The sequence below is a fragment of the Colobus angolensis genome, unplaced genomic scaffold (genome assembly GCF_000951035.1).
Source record: "Colobus angolensis palliatus isolate OR3802 unplaced genomic scaffold, Cang.pa_1.0 Scaffold345, whole genome shotgun sequence".
Taxonomy (NCBI): domain Eukaryota; kingdom Metazoa; phylum Chordata; class Mammalia; order Primates; family Cercopithecidae; genus Colobus; species Colobus angolensis.
The window spans coordinates 2,513,268-2,536,138 of NW_012116766.1; the positions used below are offsets into that span (position 1 = coordinate 2,513,268).

The 22,871-nt window shown below is 37.0% G+C and overlaps 1 protein-coding gene across 1 annotated transcript in view; it reads left to right on the forward strand.

Annotated features, from left to right (window-relative positions):
• The window catches only part of SEC24D (SEC24 family member D), a 109,761-nt gene that overhangs the window by 56,757 nt on the left and 30,133 nt on the right, over positions 1-22,871 (forward strand). Inside the window, exons 9-12 of the mRNA XM_011952714.1 lie at positions 9,077-9,215; positions 12,455-12,570; positions 19,842-19,966; positions 20,504-20,527. Of these exons, the coding sequence (XP_011808104.1) occupies positions 9,077-9,215; positions 12,455-12,570; positions 19,842-19,966; positions 20,504-20,527 (404 nt within the window). The remainder of the gene's footprint in view (positions 1-9,076; positions 9,216-12,454; positions 12,571-19,841; positions 19,967-20,503; positions 20,528-22,871) is intronic.

A 22,871-nucleotide genomic window follows, 5' to 3' on the forward strand; every position in this document is an offset into this window, starting at 1 on the left:
ATCACAAGGACAGAAAACCAAACACTGCATGTTCTCACTCATAGGTGGGAACTGAACAATGAGAACACTTGGACACAGGTTGGGGAACATCACACATGGGGGCCTGTTGGGGGTGGATGGCGGGGGGAGGGATAGCATTGGCAGAAATACCTAGTGTAAATAACGAGTTAATGGGTGCAGCAAACCAGCATGGCACATGTGTACCTATGTAAGAAACCTGCACGTTGTGCACATGTACCCTAGATCTTAAAGTATAGTAAAAAATAAATGAATAAATAAATTCAGACCCTCACATAGAGGGAAATCTCTTTTTATGGCCTTATAAAGAAGTAAGACTAATGGAGGGAATGCTTTGACTAATTTATAATTCTGCCAGAGAGACAAAGATAGTTTGCCTCTGGGCTTATTATTTTGAACACTTTTATCTTTAGAGTATTTCACAACTTTCCTTTGAGGAGCAGAAAGCTGCCAATTGTTCTGTCATAGAAGAAAAAACACTAGATATAGAAGGGTTTCTAGTTTAAGATATATTAATCTTCTGTAGAACATTGTGCATTGTTGCAACAATGAAGTATGTTTTCTGCTAGTGGTCTGTAACTAGACAACATCTAATTTTCCCATAGAGATAAAAGATAAATTATAATAGGTCGAAGATTGTAAGAAATGTGGCAAAATGTTGCTCAAGTGTAAAATTCTGGAGAGACAGTATCTTACTCGGAAGTTTTAAACATCTGTTCTAGCAAGAGAAATAATGCTGATCTTTGCAAATATGCCCATAACTTGCAACACTATGTCAGCATAACCCGATCCAAACAGACCATTTTTTGCTTAAGAATCATTACCTACCATTGATAGTTTAGTTATGAACTAGGACAGGAAACCCGATTAGGGTGCTCTCTTAACTGCGTTGGTATTTATTTTCCCTTCTGAAACTAAGGATGCCCTCTCACCAGGAGCTGCCCTTTCATAGACTTCAGTGTGCAGTTTAACGTGACCTTCCCACCAAAAAGCCCTCCTGGCGTTAGAGGCCTGGGTAGAAAGGTCACAGCTGTGCTTGCTTTAAAGCATTTTTGGCCATTCCAAGAGATGAATCTCCAAATATAGTTATCAGTGCATATTTTGGGATGAAAGCACATTAGGGTTCATTACACCCAGATCTTCTGTGATAAAAGAACTAGCAGGTATCCTCAATTCCAAAGGAAACTTCTCTGTCTCCCACCCCTTCCCCTCCCCTCCACTCCCCTCCCCTCCGCTTCCCTTCCTTCAGTTTTCCCCTCCCTCACTCCTTTCCTATCTCTCTTCCTTGTCATCCATTCAAATATTTATTGAGAATTTACTCTGTAATGTAGGCCCTTGGGATCAGTGGTGAAGGTGAAACTAACATACTGCTGTTAAGGGGTGAAGTTTTTTAGTTAGAAACTTAATTTAAAAATTGTTCACAGTATTCAAACATATTTTGAGTTTATTTAAAAAATAAACCCAAGAATTTAATGAATTGAGTGAAATACGAGATGATGAAACAAACAAAAATTCTTATAACCCTTCATGATAATGTTAAAACATGTGATAGAATTTGCTAATTTATAAGCAGGTTTCAAAATTTATACCAAATGTACTATTTTTCCAAGGGTATCATTTTAGTGAATGGTGAAATATCTTACTAACGTCTATCAGAATTCCTACCATGTAGTAACAACCGATTTTAGGTAGGGGTGTGTGTGTGTCTGTCTGAAACCTGCTGGGTCAATGTACTGCTACCCTACCTGGCCTTGAAGGCTCTCCTCAAAATCACTCCAGCCTTTCTCTTTATCTCCCTTCAGCCCAGCTGTTCGAGGCTACCTGCCTGCTGGTCACCAACAAACCCTGGGTTTTTCTTCCTGTGTTAAGCTGTTCTCACTGGTTGTTAAGCTGTTCTCACTGTTCTCACCTTCTCTCTTTCAGTGAACAAATAGCTTCTCATAAGTGTCCATATCTTCCTTGAATGAAGGTTTTCCTGACCCCTCTGAAGGTTTCTTCTGGTTTTTTTTTTTTTTTTTTTACCTTTTGCTTTAGTACTTATCACAAGTTATCCTGAGCGTGTATTTGTGGGTACCTGAGATATTGTGTTTGTTCATTCAGAAACCATTGACTGACTCAGGTATTGTGCTACAGGAGATACAACAGTAAACAGGCTGGACCTGTGAGTCATGGATTTGAGAATGCAGTAGTGGTTTTGAAAAGTAAAATAGTGTTATGAGTGCTTTCAGGCACAAGGTTATATGGGACCATATAGCAATTAAATGTGTCACCTGCAAGTGGCCTGGAATTAGACAACAAAATATAATTCTCCCTTGTGGATGAAAGGATCTTGAGGGGCCAGATTTAGACATGGTACAGGATTAGACAAAGTCTCTGAGAAGTCAGAAGAGAGGGGATACCGCTTCCATTGTAACAGGAGGAGAGAAAGGAAAATGTTGGAGAGATGCTGGTAAATTAGTGGGGAAAGGCAAGAAAGTTCTTACCTGAGGTTTTCTATTTTCTTTGTGAAGAAGAATGTAAATTTAACTGCCAAGGGAGGTGGAGAAGGAGCTTATGGGGAAGAGCTTAATAAGGATGCAAAGGTATATGGCAGCTCCTATAGAGAATGAGAGAAATGACCAGAGACAATTAGAATGCTTACCAGGAAGCATGGTTTAAGGGCTTCATTCACGTCACAGACCAGTGAGAATGGTACCTTTCTCTGAAACCGTATGCTTTTCTACACATCCAGTCTGCAAGCTGTTTCTTGCACATATAGCATAGAGGACATAAATAGTTGGAATAAATCAGAATTCAAGCTATAGCTCTGCAGTTTGTTGCACAAGTCACTTCCTATCACTCACTGACCTTGCATTCCTCTGAACAATGTGGATGGGAATTCCCCACTCCCTGGGTTGTTAGCTCCTCAATATCAAATTGAGATTTTATAAATGAGAGCATTTTAAACTACAAATGACCATAAGACCATAAAGATAATAGTTATGCTCTTACATTTATTATGAAAAGCCTGATTCAGTAAAAATTTTCAGTATTTTTCAATGTAAAGAAACCCAAAAATAAAAAACTAACTTCCAAATTAAAGAGGTATCCAAATCTAATACAAGCTGTAGACACAGAACAAATAGACTCTCTAAGAGTATTGTTCAAAGGAAAAAGGGAAAACAATCTCCCAAGTGTCACTAACAAGCTAACAAAACTATAATCTTCTGAAAGTGCAAAGAAGCAAAGTTTTAGGTTAAGAAGAACCAATTAAAAACATTAAATTTTTAAAATAAATATTATTTTTAAAAATATAAATATATTCTTAGAACTAATACAATGTATTGTCTTATCCTCAAGCTCTGTTTGTTTTTAGAAGACACATGATAGGATTTTATTTTTTAATTCAGAAAATATTCTTTCATTTCACACTTATTTTAAAAAGCCTAACTAGAATAGTACTGCTCTCTCAAAAGCCCTTGTACAGTAAATAGCCTATTGAACTGTATGTACCTTTTTTGTCCATGTAGGCCTAGTGAATGTCATATATGGTAAAGCTAAAAGTAGAAAGCACATATAAGCTGCTTCTCATGTCTCTTTCACATGGAAATGTCTTTAATGAATGCAGTTGATACAGACTCTTTTCCTTTTAGCCTCTGGGCATAATCCTTTGGGAATCTGACTGACTCTGCTCATCTTCCAGCATGCCTAATAGTCTGAATGTTTAACATTTTTAAAGGGTAGTTGTTCATCACAGGTTCTGGATTATCTTTTCACATACCATTTCCATGCTTCTACTTATATCCCCCAATTAATCCAAATTACCAACTGACCTCCTCTTGAGACAGCTCCAAAACAGAAGCAGCACTCCAATTCCGAGAAGTAGCGGCTTGCCAAAGTTACATTGCCAATAGGAAATCACTGCTGCTAGAGAGATACATTTACAGTGATTTCCTGGGAAATACAGGTTGATGCTTGAATATGATCCTTAATCAGGCTGGAAAACTGTGTAACATTTTGACAGGTCTTACTTTAAATCTTCTCATCTTATTTAGGTCTCATCGTAGGTAAAAATTTCTTTCCCATGACCAGTAACTGCTTAGCCAAGGTATTTCCTTCAGGCACTTTGTAAAGTAGAATATTGGTGCTGTGGGGACAACTGTAGAGTCCCAGGACGCTGATTACTTTCCTGAAGACTTCTAATGAAGGAAATAAAGAGAGAAAAAAAAAAAAAAAAGAAGGGGAGGAAGAACTATACATTGAAAATGTAAAATAATTTTTTTAAAAAAATTAGTGAATAAGTGTTAGAGGGGAAAGTAGGTAGTTGAAGAGTTTGTATGTGTATATTAGAACTTACATGAACTCTAGTGCTGAAAGATAAGGAGAGTGGGTAGTGGGCAAATGAGAGAAGAAAGGAGAGATGGGCCCAGTTTCACCCAGCAGTGTCCTGGGTGTGGGCAGATATGACATTACTCATTCAGAGTATTCCTGAAATCTGGGCTTTGGCTACTCTGTCTCTGCCCTTTACCAGCGCCATGTCTGTGATAGGATGTTCCAACGGGAAGCTGGCGTTTGCTTTAGAAAATCATTTTTCTTCATCGCAGTGTACTGCCAAGTGCCAGGACGCACCAGATGTCACTGTTGCTTTGTTATTTTGCACCATGATGGCTAATGTGGGGAGTGGGCATGGACGCGGGCAGCAGGGCATTTGTGCCCTTGTTCTCTCTGCTTCCCAGGCCGTCATTAGGTTGCCTGCTCCACTCTGTGGCTCCCTATCCCAACCACACCTCTGTTTCCCTACACATACTCAAGGAAAGTCGGCAGAGGATTAGGAACTTTAAAAATAAGTTTTTCTTGGCTATTAGTAAATTTGGCACATTCTATAGTTTCTATACAATGTATGCATAAAATAGTCTTGTATTCCATGTTTATTTGTATTTTGTTTGGCCCAGAATATTTTTAAACCATTATCAAAAGTTTCTTCAAGAAAAGCGAGTTCAGTTAAAAGCTATTAGAGTTACATGTAATAAATGTAGCATGATTATCTTGGTGGTTTTCTTGCCTACTGATAAGATGTGTACAGCTTTAATTTTTCGTTGCACAGTGCCACCTATTGGATCTATGGGATAAAAACACTTTGGTATTTAGCTGCTTTCTTTAGTTCCTCACTGCAATTCATTATTTTCCTAAAACAGAAATACTGTAGCGAGGCTTGGGTATTCAGATTTTTCTTAATAATATAGATGCCAAAACAAAAATACACACAGCCTACAAACTTGATACAGATTTTTCATGATGGGTCTTCTACACTGTACTTTATTTTCTTTGAGCATCTGTGTTTGTTTTGGAAATAGAATCTGTGAACAGTTTAGCATCGCCTTTCTAAGCTGAAAAGGGCCTTAAAAAGAGCTCTTGTTTATAATGTTCTCCCAAGTATTGTTTCTCCTCATACCCTGTTTTTTTTCATTGCATTTGTGTGTACTTTTTTGTTTACTGTCTTTCTACTCTGCCACACTGTAAGTCCCTCAAAGGTACCTGTGGTACAAATGTTAAAGTTACCCAAGAGAATGGCAGGAATACTTGGAAAAGTGATAATGTATTCAAATAAGACTTAAAATTTTACTAGAGGTATAAGAAGGTATTGGTAGATACATGTTGATGTCTACTTCTTTTATATGAAAAAATAATCAAAAGTTGTTTTGTTTTGTTTCTTAATTGTTGGATATCATTTTAGTACTAAGCCTCATTTCTTAGAATGATATTCTCACTTGTGGTCCAAAATCAACCAGTATTATATGCATACACAAGAGATGCATTTTATTCAATTAAAACACTTTTAGTAAAATTAGTATCAGCGTAGTATTTGGCACACCCCGTTAATCCAAAAATACGAGGAAAAGATTCACATTTTTCCTCAGCCTCCCTATCACTTTCATGTTGTGTAAACGCATGCCACACAGGGCCAGAGCCAAACAATAGCCAGGTGAGGTTTTTATAGCCAGTCTTTCTATCCTTTTCCTTTTCCACTTAAGAGAAAAACAGAAAAGAAAGGGCAGACAGCGATATACTAAGAGCTAAATATTAAAGTATATTTGTAAACAAAATTTTTAAAATCGGAAAATATTTCTGAGGTAAATATAATTCCCTTGGTAAGGAAAAAAGATAACTTTAGGCAATTTTTTGAAAAGTAATTTGATTTTTTTAAAAAGCCATACACGCCAAGATCGAACTCAAAAGAAAAGTAAGGTTAGCTATTTATGAGCTTATGCACACTACTGTGGTGCAGATAAGCCGACATCTGGAGAGTGCAAAAGGAAATCTCTGATGGTTTTCAACATGGCCTGAGAGAGATGAAACAAGCCAGTGTAATTTAGAAGCCCTTGCCCCGTTGCCTGAAAACAAAATGTAAACAGTTAAAAAGCTTTTAACATTCTTTACTGTCACCTCAGTTGTCTGAAGACCTTACTTACCTATCCATCATCTGGTTTCTAAAAAAGTGAAAATTGAAAAAACTGTAAGTGTATTTAATAGCCTAGACACAGTCATGACTTGACTCCAGTTTCTTGTTAGACATTCGTTTTCAGTCCTGCAAGTTTGAATCTGCCAGGACTGGAATGCATAGGTGTTCGTTGCGGACAATTTCACAGTAACTTTGGGCTGGGCCTGGCTTTGAGCAAATCATATCAGTGATAATAAGGTCAAATTTCCTTCCATTACTTTTGGCTTGTCTAGCAAATAATTAGATCATATTTGGTTTCTAAAATCAGGGGATTTGTTACAGCCTTTGAACTTTTTGAAAATAAAAGGATGAGAAAAGTAAACTTGGCTGAGTGAATGGAAACTGCAGAATTTCTCCCAATTTTAACTTCTGAAAGCATCTCCTGATCTCAGAGGTTGGAGTTGTGGAACAGAGCAGTAACTGGAGTCATGATTGGTAATTGCACTTTTAATCCAGTGGAAGCTACCTGAACAGCAGGTTCTTATTCTCCCGCTTGTTATTCTTCTAGCTCTGCATTTATTGTTCTAAGAATCTTTTTTTGTACCTGCATGTTTTTGCTTCTCTATTGCCTCCTCAAATAATTTCTTCCTATTACCAGCTGAAGAGAACAAACATTTGTCACTATATGCCTTTCTAACAAAAAGTTTGTCTGAAAGAGTGGTGTATACATCAGCTATTTGAATCTGTATGTGTGACTGTGTATTTAAATAAAATTCCTAGAGTGTTTTAAAAATGCATTCTGCCTCTCAACTTTTAACCATTAGAGTGTATCAGAATCTCCTGAAAGTTTATTCTCTGTCTTCTAGATCATTTTTACAATAATGGTTTACAGTAACTGACCAGGTAGCCTTCAGGACCTGAAGCCCATCTCATACTTATCCTCCTGTCAAAGATGACTCTGTCCTGAGCTGAGTGGTTTTGAGAGAGGAAAGACTGTTCCGGATAAAAATTTTCCAGTTACTTTTTGCCAGGCACAATGCTGTGAACTGCACATGTATTACTCACCTAATCCTTGTCACAACCCCTACCAGTGGGGCACCAGAGTCAGGCCCGTGCTGTGGATCAGAAGCGACCATAAACAAGAAAATCTAATCTGTCTTCTGGCTTTCTTGAGGCAAGAAGTGAGGAAGAGGGCAATGCAGAAATAGAGGGGAATGATTAAAGAAAAAAATTAAATCCTTCCCCTGATTCTTTTGAGTATTGTGTTAAACCTGTTTTTTTCTACTCTGAGACCTCCCAACTGATTTCTGAAACCTCAGCTTTCATGTTGAACATCTGGGCAGGGACAATGGGGGATCTTGGTTTTCTAAGACTAGAGCAGAAAACAGCCTGATACCGCCACCCCACTGACCTCCTGCTCTTCAGGCCTCCATTCAAAAGCAGTCTGCTTTATTTATATCTTTTTCAGTAAAGAAAAATTAAATTGACATACCAAAGCCTGCAATTCTCAAGTTTTTCTTTAAATGTTATCTTTAAGGAGATTTACAAAAACAAGGATCTCTGTGGTTTTCTCCTGAAAGCCATAAGTGTTGGGAAAGCAGACTTAATGCTGAACTTTTTTACTTTTAAACTGTAAAAGATGTATCATGCTTTCTGTGTATGTTTATGAGGAAGAAGCAATTGAATGATTTATTTTTTCAGTTCTGGCAAAGCATGGCCAGCCACACTGTGAGTATTCTGTGAAACATTTCTTTCTGATAAAGTAACAGAAAAGGTAGAATCAGCCTCTTTGCCTAAATAAATGAACATTATTGCGTATTTCTTCAAATAGTTGCATTTTTGAAGAAATAGTTGATGTGCTTTGTGGGAACTATGTAGGCAGCATACTGCTATGCAAACTAGAATGTCTAAAATCAGACCTAACTCTCTTTATTTATAATCTATGAAGAAACTTAGCAAAATGTGTGATGCAAGTTGTGTAGAATGTTTATAATGTAAGAATAATTAGGTATTATTACCATCCCTGTATGTTCTGTCTCCACACACATATTGGCAAATATGCATACACACATAGACATAAATATACATATGTTGATATATCCTTATAAATGAGATAAACTTAAATTAACTTTTGTTTGAATATTCTGGACAACATCTTATGGCTTTGAATTCATGTGTTATCAATAAAGACATTTTTACTGTCTTGGGGCAAAAGCTAAGAGTTGAGTTCCTTAAAAATTGCCACTAGGCCAGGTGCAGTGGTTCATGCCTGTAATCCCAGCACTTTGGGAGGCCAAGGTGGGTGGATCACCTGTGGTCAGGAGTTTGAGGCCAGCCTGGCCAACATGGTGAAACCTTGTCTCTACTAAAACTACAAAAATTAGTCAGGTGTGGTGACGGGCATCTGTAATCACAGCCACTCGGGAGACTGAGGCTACTCGCTTGAACCCTGGAGGCGGAGGTTGCAGTTAGCAAAGATCATGCCATTGCACTCCAGCTTGGGTGACAGATCAAGACTCTGTCTCAAAAAAACAAAAAAAAGAAAAAGAAAAAAAAACTGCCATTAAAAGACTTTCCAAATTATAATACCTAGAAATCCTACACTCACCTGTTCATTTAATTTTTCTTGTTTCTCCATAGAGTCCCCTTTACTTGGTAAATCACGGTGAGAGTGGACCAGTCAGATGCAACAGGTGCAAGGCCTACATGTGCCCATTTATGCAGTTCATCGAAGGAGGAAGAAGATATCAGTGTGGATTTTGCAACTGTGTGAATGATGGTAAGCAGTGCCGTTAAAAGCTCTTTGTGAAATTCTTTATTAAGTCAAATGTGTTGTACTTCTTAGTTTAGGAAAAGCATACATTCTTTTTTTCTATATAGCAGTACCTTCTTTATAATTTCTCTAGAAGGAAACCAACTATGACAGGCTCTGTTTGGGAAATTTAAGCCCCTTTGAACCTTAGGTAACTACATGAGCCACACATGGAAGTTGAAATGTTTCTTAGAAAACTAAATGTAGGGAGAAAATTTTTATTTCTTAATCCCCTTCCATAAAGCCTCAGTGAGAAAGAAAATAAGATTTTTACCTCTTGTGATTACAGATGATAAACTTGGGAGACGTCTCCTCTTTTTTCACTCCTCAAGGTTATTCTTGAATATGAGCTCATTGATACTTAGGAAAAGCTTAGGTATAACCAAGGGCTTTAACACTTATATAGATTTTTTTTTTCCACGCTGATGTAAATATTGGATTGTTTAAGGAGGAAGGAACGTAGGGCTTTCCCATATTCATTGTATTTTGTTTTATTCCGGTACGAATTTACTGATGTTGAAGAAAACTGCAGCATTGCTGAAAGTGTTCTCACATTTATTACATTTATAACATGTCTCTGTATTTTTCATTATTTGTTGTTAAATGAGGTACATACTGAGGCTGAGAACATTCTTATTTCATTGACATTTTTTGAACCATGTGATGATTATTATGAGTTTTCTTCTCTCTTATCTTTGTAGACAGGCTTCCCTGCAGGTAATTAGATCTGAAGAACATATAGCACTGTCTGCCTGTGAACACGTGGTTCTACACATGGGTGCTGGCTACTCCCTGATGCCAACTGAGCTGGGGACAGTGTTCCTCCTACATCGTTCATTCATGGCATCTTGCCTGTGTGAGCATTCTTTGCTGGGAGAGCGCTGCTTGCCTTCTTGTTTCCCTGCCCTCTTATCTCGCACACACACAGTCCATGACTTTACCCAACTTAGGGTGCCAGAGACTGGCCTTGCAAGTGCTTCTCGTGCAGACCTTTGGTCAGTTCTTAAATTCACGTTGCTGTGGAGTTGAATCATTGGCTTCTAGACTCATCCCAGACTATGGCCTAAGCCTCTTGGTACGTCTCTCTCCTTGCATTAACTGTGGCTTCCACGCAGTGCAAATTGGATATCCCATTGAGACCAGATTCTGTTAGTTCTCTACCCTTACTTCTCTTTCTAAGGAATATCTTGTCTCCTCTCTCAACCTGGATGAAATCTGCATCCAAATTCATGGCTATCATTCAGTCTTGGGACCTGGATTTCAGGAACCCTGTGACAATTCATTTCTCTGTGCTTTAGTTTTAGAGGAAAAAAATCCTGAGAAGGGACAGAGGCTTCTCCCAAAGCATTTGGACAGAGTCCTCCAGCGAGCCCACCAGCTCCTCAGATGTCTTCACCCAAGCCCCCAACTTTCTTAGAAAGGTGACCAAAATCATACCCACCATGAAGAGCAGCAAGGATCTTCAGTTTGCTGTGACTCTTTGGCCTCCTACCCAAAGTGTCTGTCGGCTCAGGGCCTTAAAAGGCCCAGCCACTTCCAGGAAGAGAAAAACGACTCAGAATTCTTGTATCTCAACACAGCAGATTATGTTCCCTCAGGTATCCATTCCTAGGAAGCTGCCATGTTTATTTTCCAATAGAGTTATTCATACTAGGCTTAAATATTTGTCCCTGTAAGGAAGCCGGACTCCCATAGATGTATGCTGACACCTATCTTCTTCATTTAGGTTTAACAAAGACAGAGGTTTGTTGGAGTTAGAAAGGATCCAGCAGGCTTGCTTTCGTGGTTCCACTCTTATTTCCTTGCAAAGTGTCCAGAGATTGCCCAGTGGGGAGTGTGTATGGTCAGAGACATGCAGGAAGACAGGGGCCAAAGGGTAGTGCATGATTTGTGGTATGACTTGAAAGTTGGCTTATAAAATATGATAGACAATATTAAATGCTAATGAATATAAAATAAAATTTAAAAGGAAAACATTTCACATATTACATTTCTGTGTGTAGATGAGAATGAATTGTATGTTATACTATGTGGAAACTACTGTACTATGCATTCTAAGATAGCCAAGGCAGCGTCCTCCATCTCATCTAAATGTAGCAAAATAGCAATTGAAGACCCTCAAAGCTTACTTAGCTCAGCTGAGCCTGTCAGTTTCTACTTCTGTAATCTTTTCAAGAAGTTGAATCTTCCAAATTCAGAGATCCATATGTGCATAAGAGCCTTATAAAACCTACTTTAAAAGAAATGGCCATGATACAGTAACAACATAGAAAAATCAAGCCTCAGTAGGGTTTTTTTTTTTTAAAGAGAACAACCTCAGAAAACAGTCTTGTTAATCTTATGTCAGTTTCACAGCTAAAAATAAATAATGCTGAATTGTTGATTTAAAAATGAGATGCATTATTTGTATGGTTTTTACAATGGTAATGTTGTTCTTTACAAAAAGCTTAAAACCAGAGCATTGGTAGTTTTTCTGAATACTTTTATTGGCAGTGGTTTAGTAGCCAGCCCTATTAATCTCAAGGCAACAGGAGTTCGTTTTTACAGAGATACCAGGCCATATTTGTCCAAGTGTTCAGTATGTGACTCATAAGTGTTCCTGTGCTATTGGATGACTTCCAGATCTTTGCCAGAACTAACCTTCTTAGACATTTGAATCAAATTAAAGTTCCTTAGCTGAGATCTTAGTGGTGTAGTCTTTCCCTAATACAGTAATCCTCTCCACTCTTAAGCCCAAACATTAAAAGATTACCATGCAAACTCCACATGGGTGAAGACATCTCTTAATTAAAGCATAATAAATATTGTAGTTCATAGTATAGTTCAAATAACGAATGTTTATTTCTGTTAGGTATATTAAAAATTCAAATAGAAAAGTCAGAATTCTTTTTAAAAGAGGTAATAAAATGGGGACAATTGAATTTGGGTTGTGACAACTTAAAAACACCAATACTTTTATACCCTGTTTCTCTAGGATGGTCTAAATCATAAACGTTCTTTGTCATCAATAACTTCTAGAAGAGGAACCCTCCTCTTTTCCAAGACATATTTTTAAAATAGTAGGTATTTACGGTATGCTACATTCCAGCTTTAAAATACATTTTTTCTGATGCTAACTCCTTTCCTCCCATAATAAATTTTGAGAACTTACTAAATTGTCTGTTTATGAAAACAAAATATTTTCTTTCCTATTTTGTTTTTATTAGTTCCACCATTCTATTTCCAACATCTGGACCACATTGGAAGAAGACTGGACCACTATGAGAAACCAGAATTATCTCTAGGATCTTATGAATATGTTGCCACTTTGGATTATTGCAGAGTAAGTGTTCCCAGAACTTCAAGTGTTTATACATTGATGTTAAATTCAAGTGAATAACTTTCATATGTAACGAACTGACTCTTGATTCGCAAACAAAGCATTTTGTGGTACCGTGGAGTGATAGAAATGCATAACACACAGATCCCATCTTCTAGGTTGTTAACATGATTCAACTGCCAAGCCATCTACTGGAGGGATTATTTTTAAAAACTGAAATGTGGTGTCAGAAATAGAAAATAATAATTTCTGTTCCCTGCCAGACAGAATATAGCTGGTTCTTAATGCAATAGCTCCGTATGGTGCCTCTGCCTCCCTTATTCTGTAAAGAGTCTCAGAAAACTTCCCATCCAAGAGAAGAGCTCAACCAAACTTGTTAGTAGGACTATTGACGTGTTTCTGTACCTCCCTTCACTCCTGTTGCTACCACAATGGTTTGGGCTCTCAGAATCCCCCTTACACTGTCTATCTCAGCAGGCTGAGATCTTTGCCTTTGATTTTTCTGCTCTATAATGTGACCATAAGACACGCCCCCACACTCACTGCCTCCCATAAACCTCTATTGGTTATTTCTTTTCTAAAAAATTAAATTTAAAAAGATTTAGCTTTCTTTATAAGGCCGTTAAGCATTGCCCCCCAAACTATCACCTCAGCTGTATCTTCAGTTATACAAAACTTTTCACAATGTACTCTGAACTCAGCCCCTTTGACAATTCCATGCCTTTATACCAGATGTTCATTTGACCAGAATATCTTTCCATTCTCCTGTCACATCTATACATACCCCAACTGGCAAACCCCTCCCTTTTCTGTAATGCCTGGCTGAAATTTTATTGTGTGTATGCATATGCAACTTTCTCTGTCTTTATCATGGTAATTATTTACTATAGTTTCTGTTTTTTCACGGAATTTGGTATATATCTCTATTTTAGCATTTATCCCCATGGAATTTAAATCTTCTTACATGTCTGCCATCTTCATAGATTCTGATATCCTAGTCATCTTTATGACATTTACCACACTATCTGCCACAGGATAGGAGTTGATCAGTATGTGTGGAATGAATAAAAGAATGAATTTGTGGATATCACTATTCCCAGGACTAGCCATTTCCTTTGTCCAGTATCACAATGACACCATTATGGGTACCTTGCAGGGCTTTAAAATTCTTCACTGATTTGAAAATCATATCTTCTTGGGTATCGTTTGCATTTCAGCACATATCTGAAGCACCATGTGTGGACTTGGAGAAACAGGGTCATTCTAACTTATTTTCTTATTTTCTCTTCTAAAAATGAGTGCCTACTAATGCCCAATTCCCAGAAAACAGCTTCTGACCCACGGATTTCTTTCATAGATGTTTGCAAGGGGATCAGTCATCTATTGAGTATAGATGATAAAGAACATTTTTCCTAACTAGAATTTTTTTCAGTTGACTGGGCCTTAAAATTTTTTCTGTTAACATAACTTATTGCATTTATTTTACTGCTTCATATGATTATTTTGCAATATATTACACAGAACTAGTTGTTAAAATGTAATGCATTATTAGTTTAAGATGTTGCAACATCTGAACATACTTGAGGAAATTTAGGAATATTTTTGCTACAGATGCTTTATTTTAGGCAAGAAGCATGTCCTAAAATACAGTGACTTTTGGACAGTTTATGTGTTCCTAATTGCTGTTAACTGAAGGAGAATCATTGGGCAACACACAGACATTTAATGTTTTAATTAAATGTAGGAAAGCTATTGTAACTAATGATGGAAAATTTGTTCGCTGATCTTTGCAACCATAGTATAAATCTAACCCTGCTCTCAGTTTCTAGTTCTCTGCCAAAAAAGCGACATGATCTTGATTATATGCTTTTTTAGTAGAAACTTAGGCAGAGAGTCAAATCTGTTTCTGGGAACAAAAGTCTTAGTATCTTCAAACCCTGTTATCTGGAAATATTCCAGAAGTCTAATTGATGGGAAATCTCGCCCAGCCAGGCAAGGAACCAAATAAAAATTGTACATTTTGAAGAACTTTTTGTAAGCATAATCTTCCTTTTATTATTCCAAGTAAAGTTCATAATAAATATGCTGTAAACATCTTCAAATTTAATTATAATTTAAAATGTAAATGAAGTATAATGATGAGTTGGCTTAGCTTTTCAGACAATGAAAAAACTTATTTAATTTGTACGTGTATTTTTTACACCATGCACTTGGAAAGAGGAATTACAAAATCACATTTTCCTATTCATCTTGGCTCATCTTAATGTTGATTTTAGATAGTAAAATTAACATTTATTGAACATTTACCATGTGTCAAGCTGTAGGCTAAATTCCTTCTATGTATCATATCATTTAGTCCTCACGGTGAACCCATGTGGTGCGTACCATCATTATTTGAGGAAACTTAGGCTTAGAGACTGCGTAAGTGCCAGCTTCAGGCTATACATCCAGAAAGTAATGGAACCAGACTGAAAACCGTATCTGTGTGACCACAGAAGCCCTATTTTCTAATCAGTACATTGTGTATACGTGAGCAAGTATTAACACAATCATCCTGGAGTTGCCTTGGAAAAAAAAAGGCCTCAGCTTTGTCATATAACTGAGAGTTCGTCATTAATAAGTTTATGGAATATATCTACATGTAAAGTGTACTTGAAATGTGAAGTCTCCTTCCAAGTCAGCTTTTTTTTTTCTTTTTTTTTTTTTTTCTGAACAAAAATGTAGTTTCTTCACTTAATTCACTTTGGCATTACCAGATGCCTAACATGTCTAAGGTACTTGTCTGTGTGCTGTAAGGCATAACAAAATTAGCAGGATGATAAACCTGCTCTGAAGGTACTTACAATGTATAGACCTGATAAGAAATGTATATAATTTTGATATAAACTCAAATATGATAAATGCTGTAAGAATGGAATAATCATAGTGCCATAAGAAAACAGGATTGGGAAGGCTTCATAGAGGAAGTGACATTTGAGCTGATTAAACTATGAGCCTGGACACGGTAACTAGAACAGTGAGCAGAAACAGTTTCACAAACATATTGACAATTTACTCAGATTTCTTTTTTTTTTTTTTTTTTTTTTTGAGGCAGAGTCTTGCTTTGTCACCCAGGCTGGAGTGCAGTGGCCGGATCTCAGCTCACTGCAAGCTCCGCCTCCCGGGTTTACGCCATTCTCCTGCCTCAGCCTCCCGAGTAGCTGGGACTACAGGCGCCCGCCACCTCGCCCGGCTAGTTTTTTGTATTTTTTTAGTAGAGACGGGGTTTCACCGTGTTAGCCAGGATGGTCTCGATCTCCTGACCTCGTGATCCGCCCGTCTCAGCCTCCCAAAGTGCTGGGATTACAGGCTTGAGCCACCGCGCCCAGCCTTACTCAGATTTCTTTAGGGGCTAGGCAGACATTGTAGATGAAGTGACGTGGACCAGGATAATTACAGAGTATATTCCCCCTTCCCTCAAAACACATTCAAATTCAAATATATTTTGAAACACTATGCCAAGCAAAACACTTTCCAGCCAAATTCTTGGCTTAAGCCCACTAGTCTGTGACTTCTGGACAGGAGATATTTTGGAAATGTCAGCCACTTAAATTGTTGGGAGAACGCGTATTGGGAATAATGGGAAATAAAGCTGGGACGTTGTTTTGAGATACAGTCTATCTTTTTATTTTCCCCTGGGTCCAGCATTGTATCTTTGATTTCTTAGGTTTTTATACATGTTTGTTAAATGAGTGTCATGGTAGGTCTTGAGTGTCAGGCCATTGAAGAACTTACATTAATTCAGTAGGCCATGAGAACAATTGAAGGTGAAGGTTCCATTCATTCATCCATTAACTCAGTCAACAGTTAATGAACACTCTTTGTGGTGCCATGCTCTGTGCTAGGCTCTGAGGACTCAGTTAACTTCCTGTTCTCAGAGAAGGTAGCATTGTGATCTATATTGAGCATCAGACAGTTTATTCTGACAGCAGTCTGTATAATGAGAGGAGATATTAGAGGCAAGGGTGCATTAGAAATTAATGTAGTTGTCCAACTAAGAGAAAATGAGGGTAGTATGATAATTCCCAAAAAAATATTAAAAATAGAATTACCGGCCAGGCACAGTGGCTCATGCCTTATAATCCCAGCATTTTGGGAGGCCAAGATGGGAAGATCACGAGGTCAGGAGTTTGAGACCAGCCTGGCCAACATAGTGAAACCCCATCTCTACTAAAAATACACACATACACACATAAAAATTACCTGGGCATAGTGATGGGCGCCTGTAATCCCAGCTACTTGGGATGCTGAGGCAGGAGAATCGCTTGAACCCGGGAGGAGGAGGTTGCAGTGAGCCAAGATCGCACCACTGCACTCTAGCCTGGGTGACAGTGCGAGACTCCATGTGAAAAAAAAAAAAAATATTGAATTACCATATGACCTAGCAGTTTCACTTCTGGGTATATACCCAAAATAATTGAAAGCAGAGTCTCAAAAAGATATTTGTATATCCATATTCATAGTAGCAGTATTCACAATAGCCAAAAAGGAAGAGGCAACCAGGTGTCTATCGACAGAAGAATGCATAAGCAAAATGTGGTATATATGTATAATGGAATATTATTCAGCCTCAAAAAGGAAGGAAAGTCTGACCCATGCTACAACATGGATGAATGTTGAGGATGTTATACTAAGTAAAATAAGCCAGCCACAAGAAGGATAAATATGGAATGATTCTATATGAGGTATGTAGAGTAGTCAAATTCCTAGAGACAGAACATGGGATGGTGATTGCCAGATGCTGGAGAGAGGAAACAGAGGTTGTTTAATGGGTACAGTTTCAGTTTTGCAAGCTGAAAAGCATTCTGTGATGGATGGTGGTGATGGTTGCACAGCAATGTGAGTGTACTTAATGCCACTGAACTGTACACTTGAAATGGTTAAGATGGCAATTTTTATGTTTTCTTTGCCACAATTAAAAATAATAGAAAAAGAGAAATTGAGGATCTAAATTTGGCTACGGGAACTAAAAGAGCCACATGGGCCTTCACAATTAACTGGTTGTGGATGCTAAATGAGGTGGACAAATCCATGGAGACAGAGAGATTTCAAGCCCAGGTTATTTTAGCTTATTGTGTTTTTTATAAGTTTCTTATAGGAAAGACCAGTATAGTGGGAGAAATGTTGTCATAATCTCTAAAATTTTGAGTCTACAGTGCTGGCAGAACTTTTATATGGATGTGTAGTAATTGGAATGCTGGTCTTGAGCTCAAAAGGAATCACGATCAGAGAGAATTTGAAGAGTTGCCTATATAGAGGTGCTGGTTAAAACTGAGCAAATGAACAAGATTTCTGTGATGGACGTGGGTGGGAGGAGAGAAGTTGGATAAAGATGAGAAAATAAAAAACAGAAGCAACAGTTAGAGAACTGGGAGAGGAAATGATGATGATGTTCCAGTGTCCTGGCAGCTAAGAGAGCCAAAGTGGTCTGGTGTGCCTAAAGTTGCAAAGAGATAGAAGAGATCTAGGATGAGAGCTGGATTTTTATTTCAAGTCACTGTAGTTTGCAGTCTGGATGGTTCAGTGACCTTAAAGAGGGCAGTGTTAGTAAGCTGGCATAGAAAACCAGCATTTTATAGAGTACATACATGTTAAGCTTGGCTGGACAAAGCCAGCTGGGTTGAATGGGTAGGGTAATAGATTAAGAAAGCTAATGATAAAGCCCTGACAGTTACCTAGGCACAAGATGACAAGCTTTCAGATGGTTATGAGTAGGGATGGGCCAAAACATCGTTAAAGAATCATTCTGAAACTGAAAACAATGGGACTCAGTTATTGAAGGAAAAGGAACAGCCCGATCTAATTTCACACTTTCAAACCTTGAGTTGGCATGTAGTGATGTTATTCCCATATAGAGAAATGGGAAGAGAATGTGATTTAGAGGAGTGATGAACTAATTTTGAATATTTCAAAAACCAGTTATAGTGAAGCATTTCTGTAGAAATGTACAAATTGGAGATATGGAAAATATTCCATGAGGAATTGGTAATGCTGATAGAAGAGATTACAAGAATGGTACAGCACACTTGGGTTTGTCACAAAGAGGTTTTGGTTTAACTAATGGAAATGGTTGTTATTTTCATCCATTATATATGCTGATATAAATCAGCATAAGTCTATGCTGTGAATTAAAGTAGGTGTGAATCAGGAATGATTTGCAATAAAAATATTCACATAACAGAGTTCCTTCATTTCTTTGTTGGTCTGATTTTGGTAAAAGTTTTCAGGATGATGATTTTTAAGTCCTATAATTTGTTTTTATTTAAAATGAAGGATTTTGTTTTAAAAAGTTATATCTAGCCTTGTAGTGGATATAGAATGAATCAGTAAGATAATTTACAGACATTGTTGTCTAATTTTAAAATAGTTACAATACAATTTTAGAACATTTTTGTTTATTTATTATAAAGTTAAAAATTAAGTTGGTCTAAATTCTTTATTCTGTAGTGTAGGTCACTAGAGTTGTTTGCCTGTAGCTCTCTTTTCTAAATATTTTGTAAGATGCAACTGAAGGATCACTTCCTAAAAGCTGTTTGAACACCAGCCAGTAAAGGGACCAGCAACTAAAAAACATTTTCATAGCAGCTGCTGTATGTCACAGTGATTGTTTTAAACAGATAAAAGGCCTAACATTCTATGTTACCACAAATATGTAAAAAACTAGGTCAGTGCTTAAAAATAAGTACAGTTTTTAAAAGTATACAGTTATATTTTCCTAAACAATTTCATATCTTTAAAATGGAAAGAGCTGATAGAAGAAGAGAGTCTAAAATAGTGACATCCAAGTTAATGAAGTTTTATTACAGTTTCAAAAACGAACACTATTATGTGTACTCTTTTTTAGTATAATTTGTTAGTGTGCCAAACATATTTCGACCTGTAAGGCAGAGAGTTACAAGCAAGTCTGGCCGTAATTCTGTACTTTCCCTTCAGCAACTGTAATAATAAAGCTTTGCAAAAGTGAACCTTCTGTGCTAGATGTCATAATAGTGTCTAATTCAATACTGACCCAAGTCATACCCTGAAAAATAAACAACTTCTTTTATCTTTTCAATAGCATCTGAAACCAGATGCTCTAGATATTCTGGAAAAATGATTTAATTCCACAGATGCTATATCCTAAATATTAAATGAAACATCTGATAACTTTCAAGAATTTCTGATGAGTATTGACATTTGATTATGCAATGTATTTACTTTATATCTATTTATGTGATGTATTTGCTTTCCTATAGAAGAATAAGCCTCCCAATCCACCAGCCTTTATCTTCATGATTGATGTTTCATATAGTAACATAAAGAATGGACTTGTCAAGCTCATATGTGAAGAATTGAAGACCATGCTGGAAAAACTTCCAAAGTAAGGGAACTGTCGTTCTTTTTACAACTTATACATTATTGCCTCATTAATTTATTGGCCAGAAGATAAGTGCTGAATGACCTATTGATATTTTTTGCTAATGAGGACATTGGGTAATTAGTCATAAATCAAACAGCACCATTGTTTTGAGTCCTTAGAAAGTTAGAGTGATCTTTTGTACAAAGCAAAGGAAACAAACTGGTAAAAAAAAAAAAAATGCTATGGTAAAAAGCATTCAAAGTACGTTATAAATTATGAGAAGAATCCCAACAGTGTGGTGGAAAAGATGTTGGATGTGTTACTCACTTTTCAAAGCATTGATTTTCCAGTGGAAACTAGTAGTTGCTGAGCATGGCAGAGTTCGAAGGGATGACAGGAAACTGAACTGTTGTCTTATGGCAGAGATGGTAGATTTTTAAACAGTTTCCTTTTGCCCTTATGATAAGCTGTCCAACCCATTTGCAGCTTTACTGCCTCTGTGTCCTGTAACTTAACAGCCTGAGATGCACCACATTCCTTGCCATTGCAAGAGGGCAGCAAGGAAAGGTGGGAAACTAATTCTAATAGCTAACAGATGAACATACCCTCGACCTTAGTCAAGACTTCAGACTGTGTTTTAAAAAGGCTGTTTGGCATATTACCTGCTTTAATACAAAGAAGTAAATCAAACTGATGGCAGTCTTACCATAAGAAATATAAAGTTACACACATGCACAGCCCAAAACGAATTTCAGGGGAGAAGAAACAACCAGATTTGTTTTGAAAGATAAAGAGGAAAAAATGTATCTTGGCTTGAATAAAAGCTTTTAAGGGAGATATTTAGAAACTAGCAGGGAATAACTAGCACTATCCTTTTATTTTTCTGTCTTATTGCCTCTCCTGAAACTAATATCAAACATGGCTATTTTAAAATTATCTTATTATAAAAGCTAGTTGTTTAGGATGAGGAATAACATCTAGTAAGGAGATTCATGAGCAGGGAGAATGCCATCCCTCATGCGAGGAAATACGAACAGGCTGGAAATGTTGTCTGTAACTTAGTCCCTACGTGTCCAATCCCCTCCGTGAACATCAGCAATCTTTGTTCTGGAAAAGGATGTTTTTCTGGAGGGTGGGATGTTGACTTCAGCCCTTAGAGCTCCATGAATCTTTGGGTCCCCACCCCTCTATATTCTTTGCACGTATGACTGGTGCTTTGGGAGATGTGAGGCTCAGATAAATGAACTCTGGACCTCCCAGGAGTAGTTTTGTTTGTATCTGTGAAGCTGAAGTCATAATATTTTCAAAGATGGTTTGGAAAAGCAGTGGGGATGTTTAAAAAACACCGAGTTAATTTCAAACTAAATTATAAAATGAAGAATGAGCTGGGAGCAAGTTGAAGATGGTGGCATAAGAAAGTCATCTGATGCCTGCAGATGTGTTTGTGACTGTAATTTCCCTTACCTTATTCTTAAGGAAACTTGAGAAGTATGGATTTTCTACTGAATATGATATATTTTATTACAGAACTCTCTCATGGGGCTGGTTTAATCTGAATTTTGAACTTGATTAGCATGAAAGAAAACTACTCTAATTTCTGGAAATGGTTTTTCTCTCTTTTCCTTCTCTCAAATTAATCCATTATGCTAGACAGTTACTTCACCAGTCCCTTGCTCCTTATCAATGCTGGTGATATGAAGCTAATAGCCTTTGATATAAGTTATTAAATCACACTCTTTCCTTTGGTGTCATTATAACTTTATTTCCCATTGGAGCAGAGATGTGTGACTTTGTAAAGATAGGAGAAAAAAATGAAAGGATACTGTTGGTTTTTCTCTGCCACTATTCTGATCTCTCTTTTAAAAGATTTTATTCAAGCCAATTACCTTTTTCTCCTTTATCTTTTAAAACAAATCTGGTTGTTTCTTATCCCTTGAAATTTATTTTGGGCTGTGCATATATGTAACTTTGTTTTTTTAATGGTAAGATTGTCATCAATTTGATCTACTTGCCAAACAGCTTTTTGAAAAGCACAGTCAGAAGTCTTGATTAACATTTTAGGGTGTGTTAATCTATTAGGTGATCTTTTGAAAAACGAAGGCCTCATTCTTTACTATTTAACTTTGAATTTATACCTTTGGCCTCTCAAGGTCACCAGACTTTTCTTACTTCTCTGGAACAGGAAAGAAAAGATTTGAAATGTTTCATCTGTTATTCAGTTCAAACTCTTTAGTTAATTTGGCTTTTTTTTTTTGTCTGTCTGTTTTTAATGCTGCTGTAACTAAAATGTTCCCAATGCTAGATCTTAAAATTTTCTGGTTCATCTAGTTACTAATGTCTTCCGTATTGCTCTGTCAGGTTCGTTCCATGATGGGGCAAGCATTGAGAGAGGTAATCATTGAAAAAAAGAACATCAATGTATTAGTCTTTATGAAATCTCTTATATAACTTCACAAAACTTGTCTAGAATTAATATAAAGGAAAGGCTGAAAATTAGTTTTCTTCTGGATATGATTTAATAAGGCAGTTATACTGTTGAAGAAAATTTTAGGACAGTTCTGTTTCTCAAACAAATTAAAAAAAAAAAATTCCCATGGAGACCAGGACTAATATTTTGCAATAATGTAGGATGTTCTGATAGATGCTTTTAAAAAACATTAATTTTGATCTTAAGTGAACCCTGTGAATCCCAGGATACTCCTTTCCCGTCACTTGAAAATGTCCAAATCCAATGGGAAATAGTAATCTAGATTTTCCTCTGTAAATTTTCTTTTGTGTCTTTTGCCTTAGTTGATTCTAAATTAACTATTAAAAGAGAATAAAAGCCCTTTGTGATTTGCTGGGATATTTTTCACCTAATGTCATAAAAAGTTTTACTGGGAAATGGGAGCTTAACTAGTGGAGTGCTGGTAAAAAAAAAAAAAAA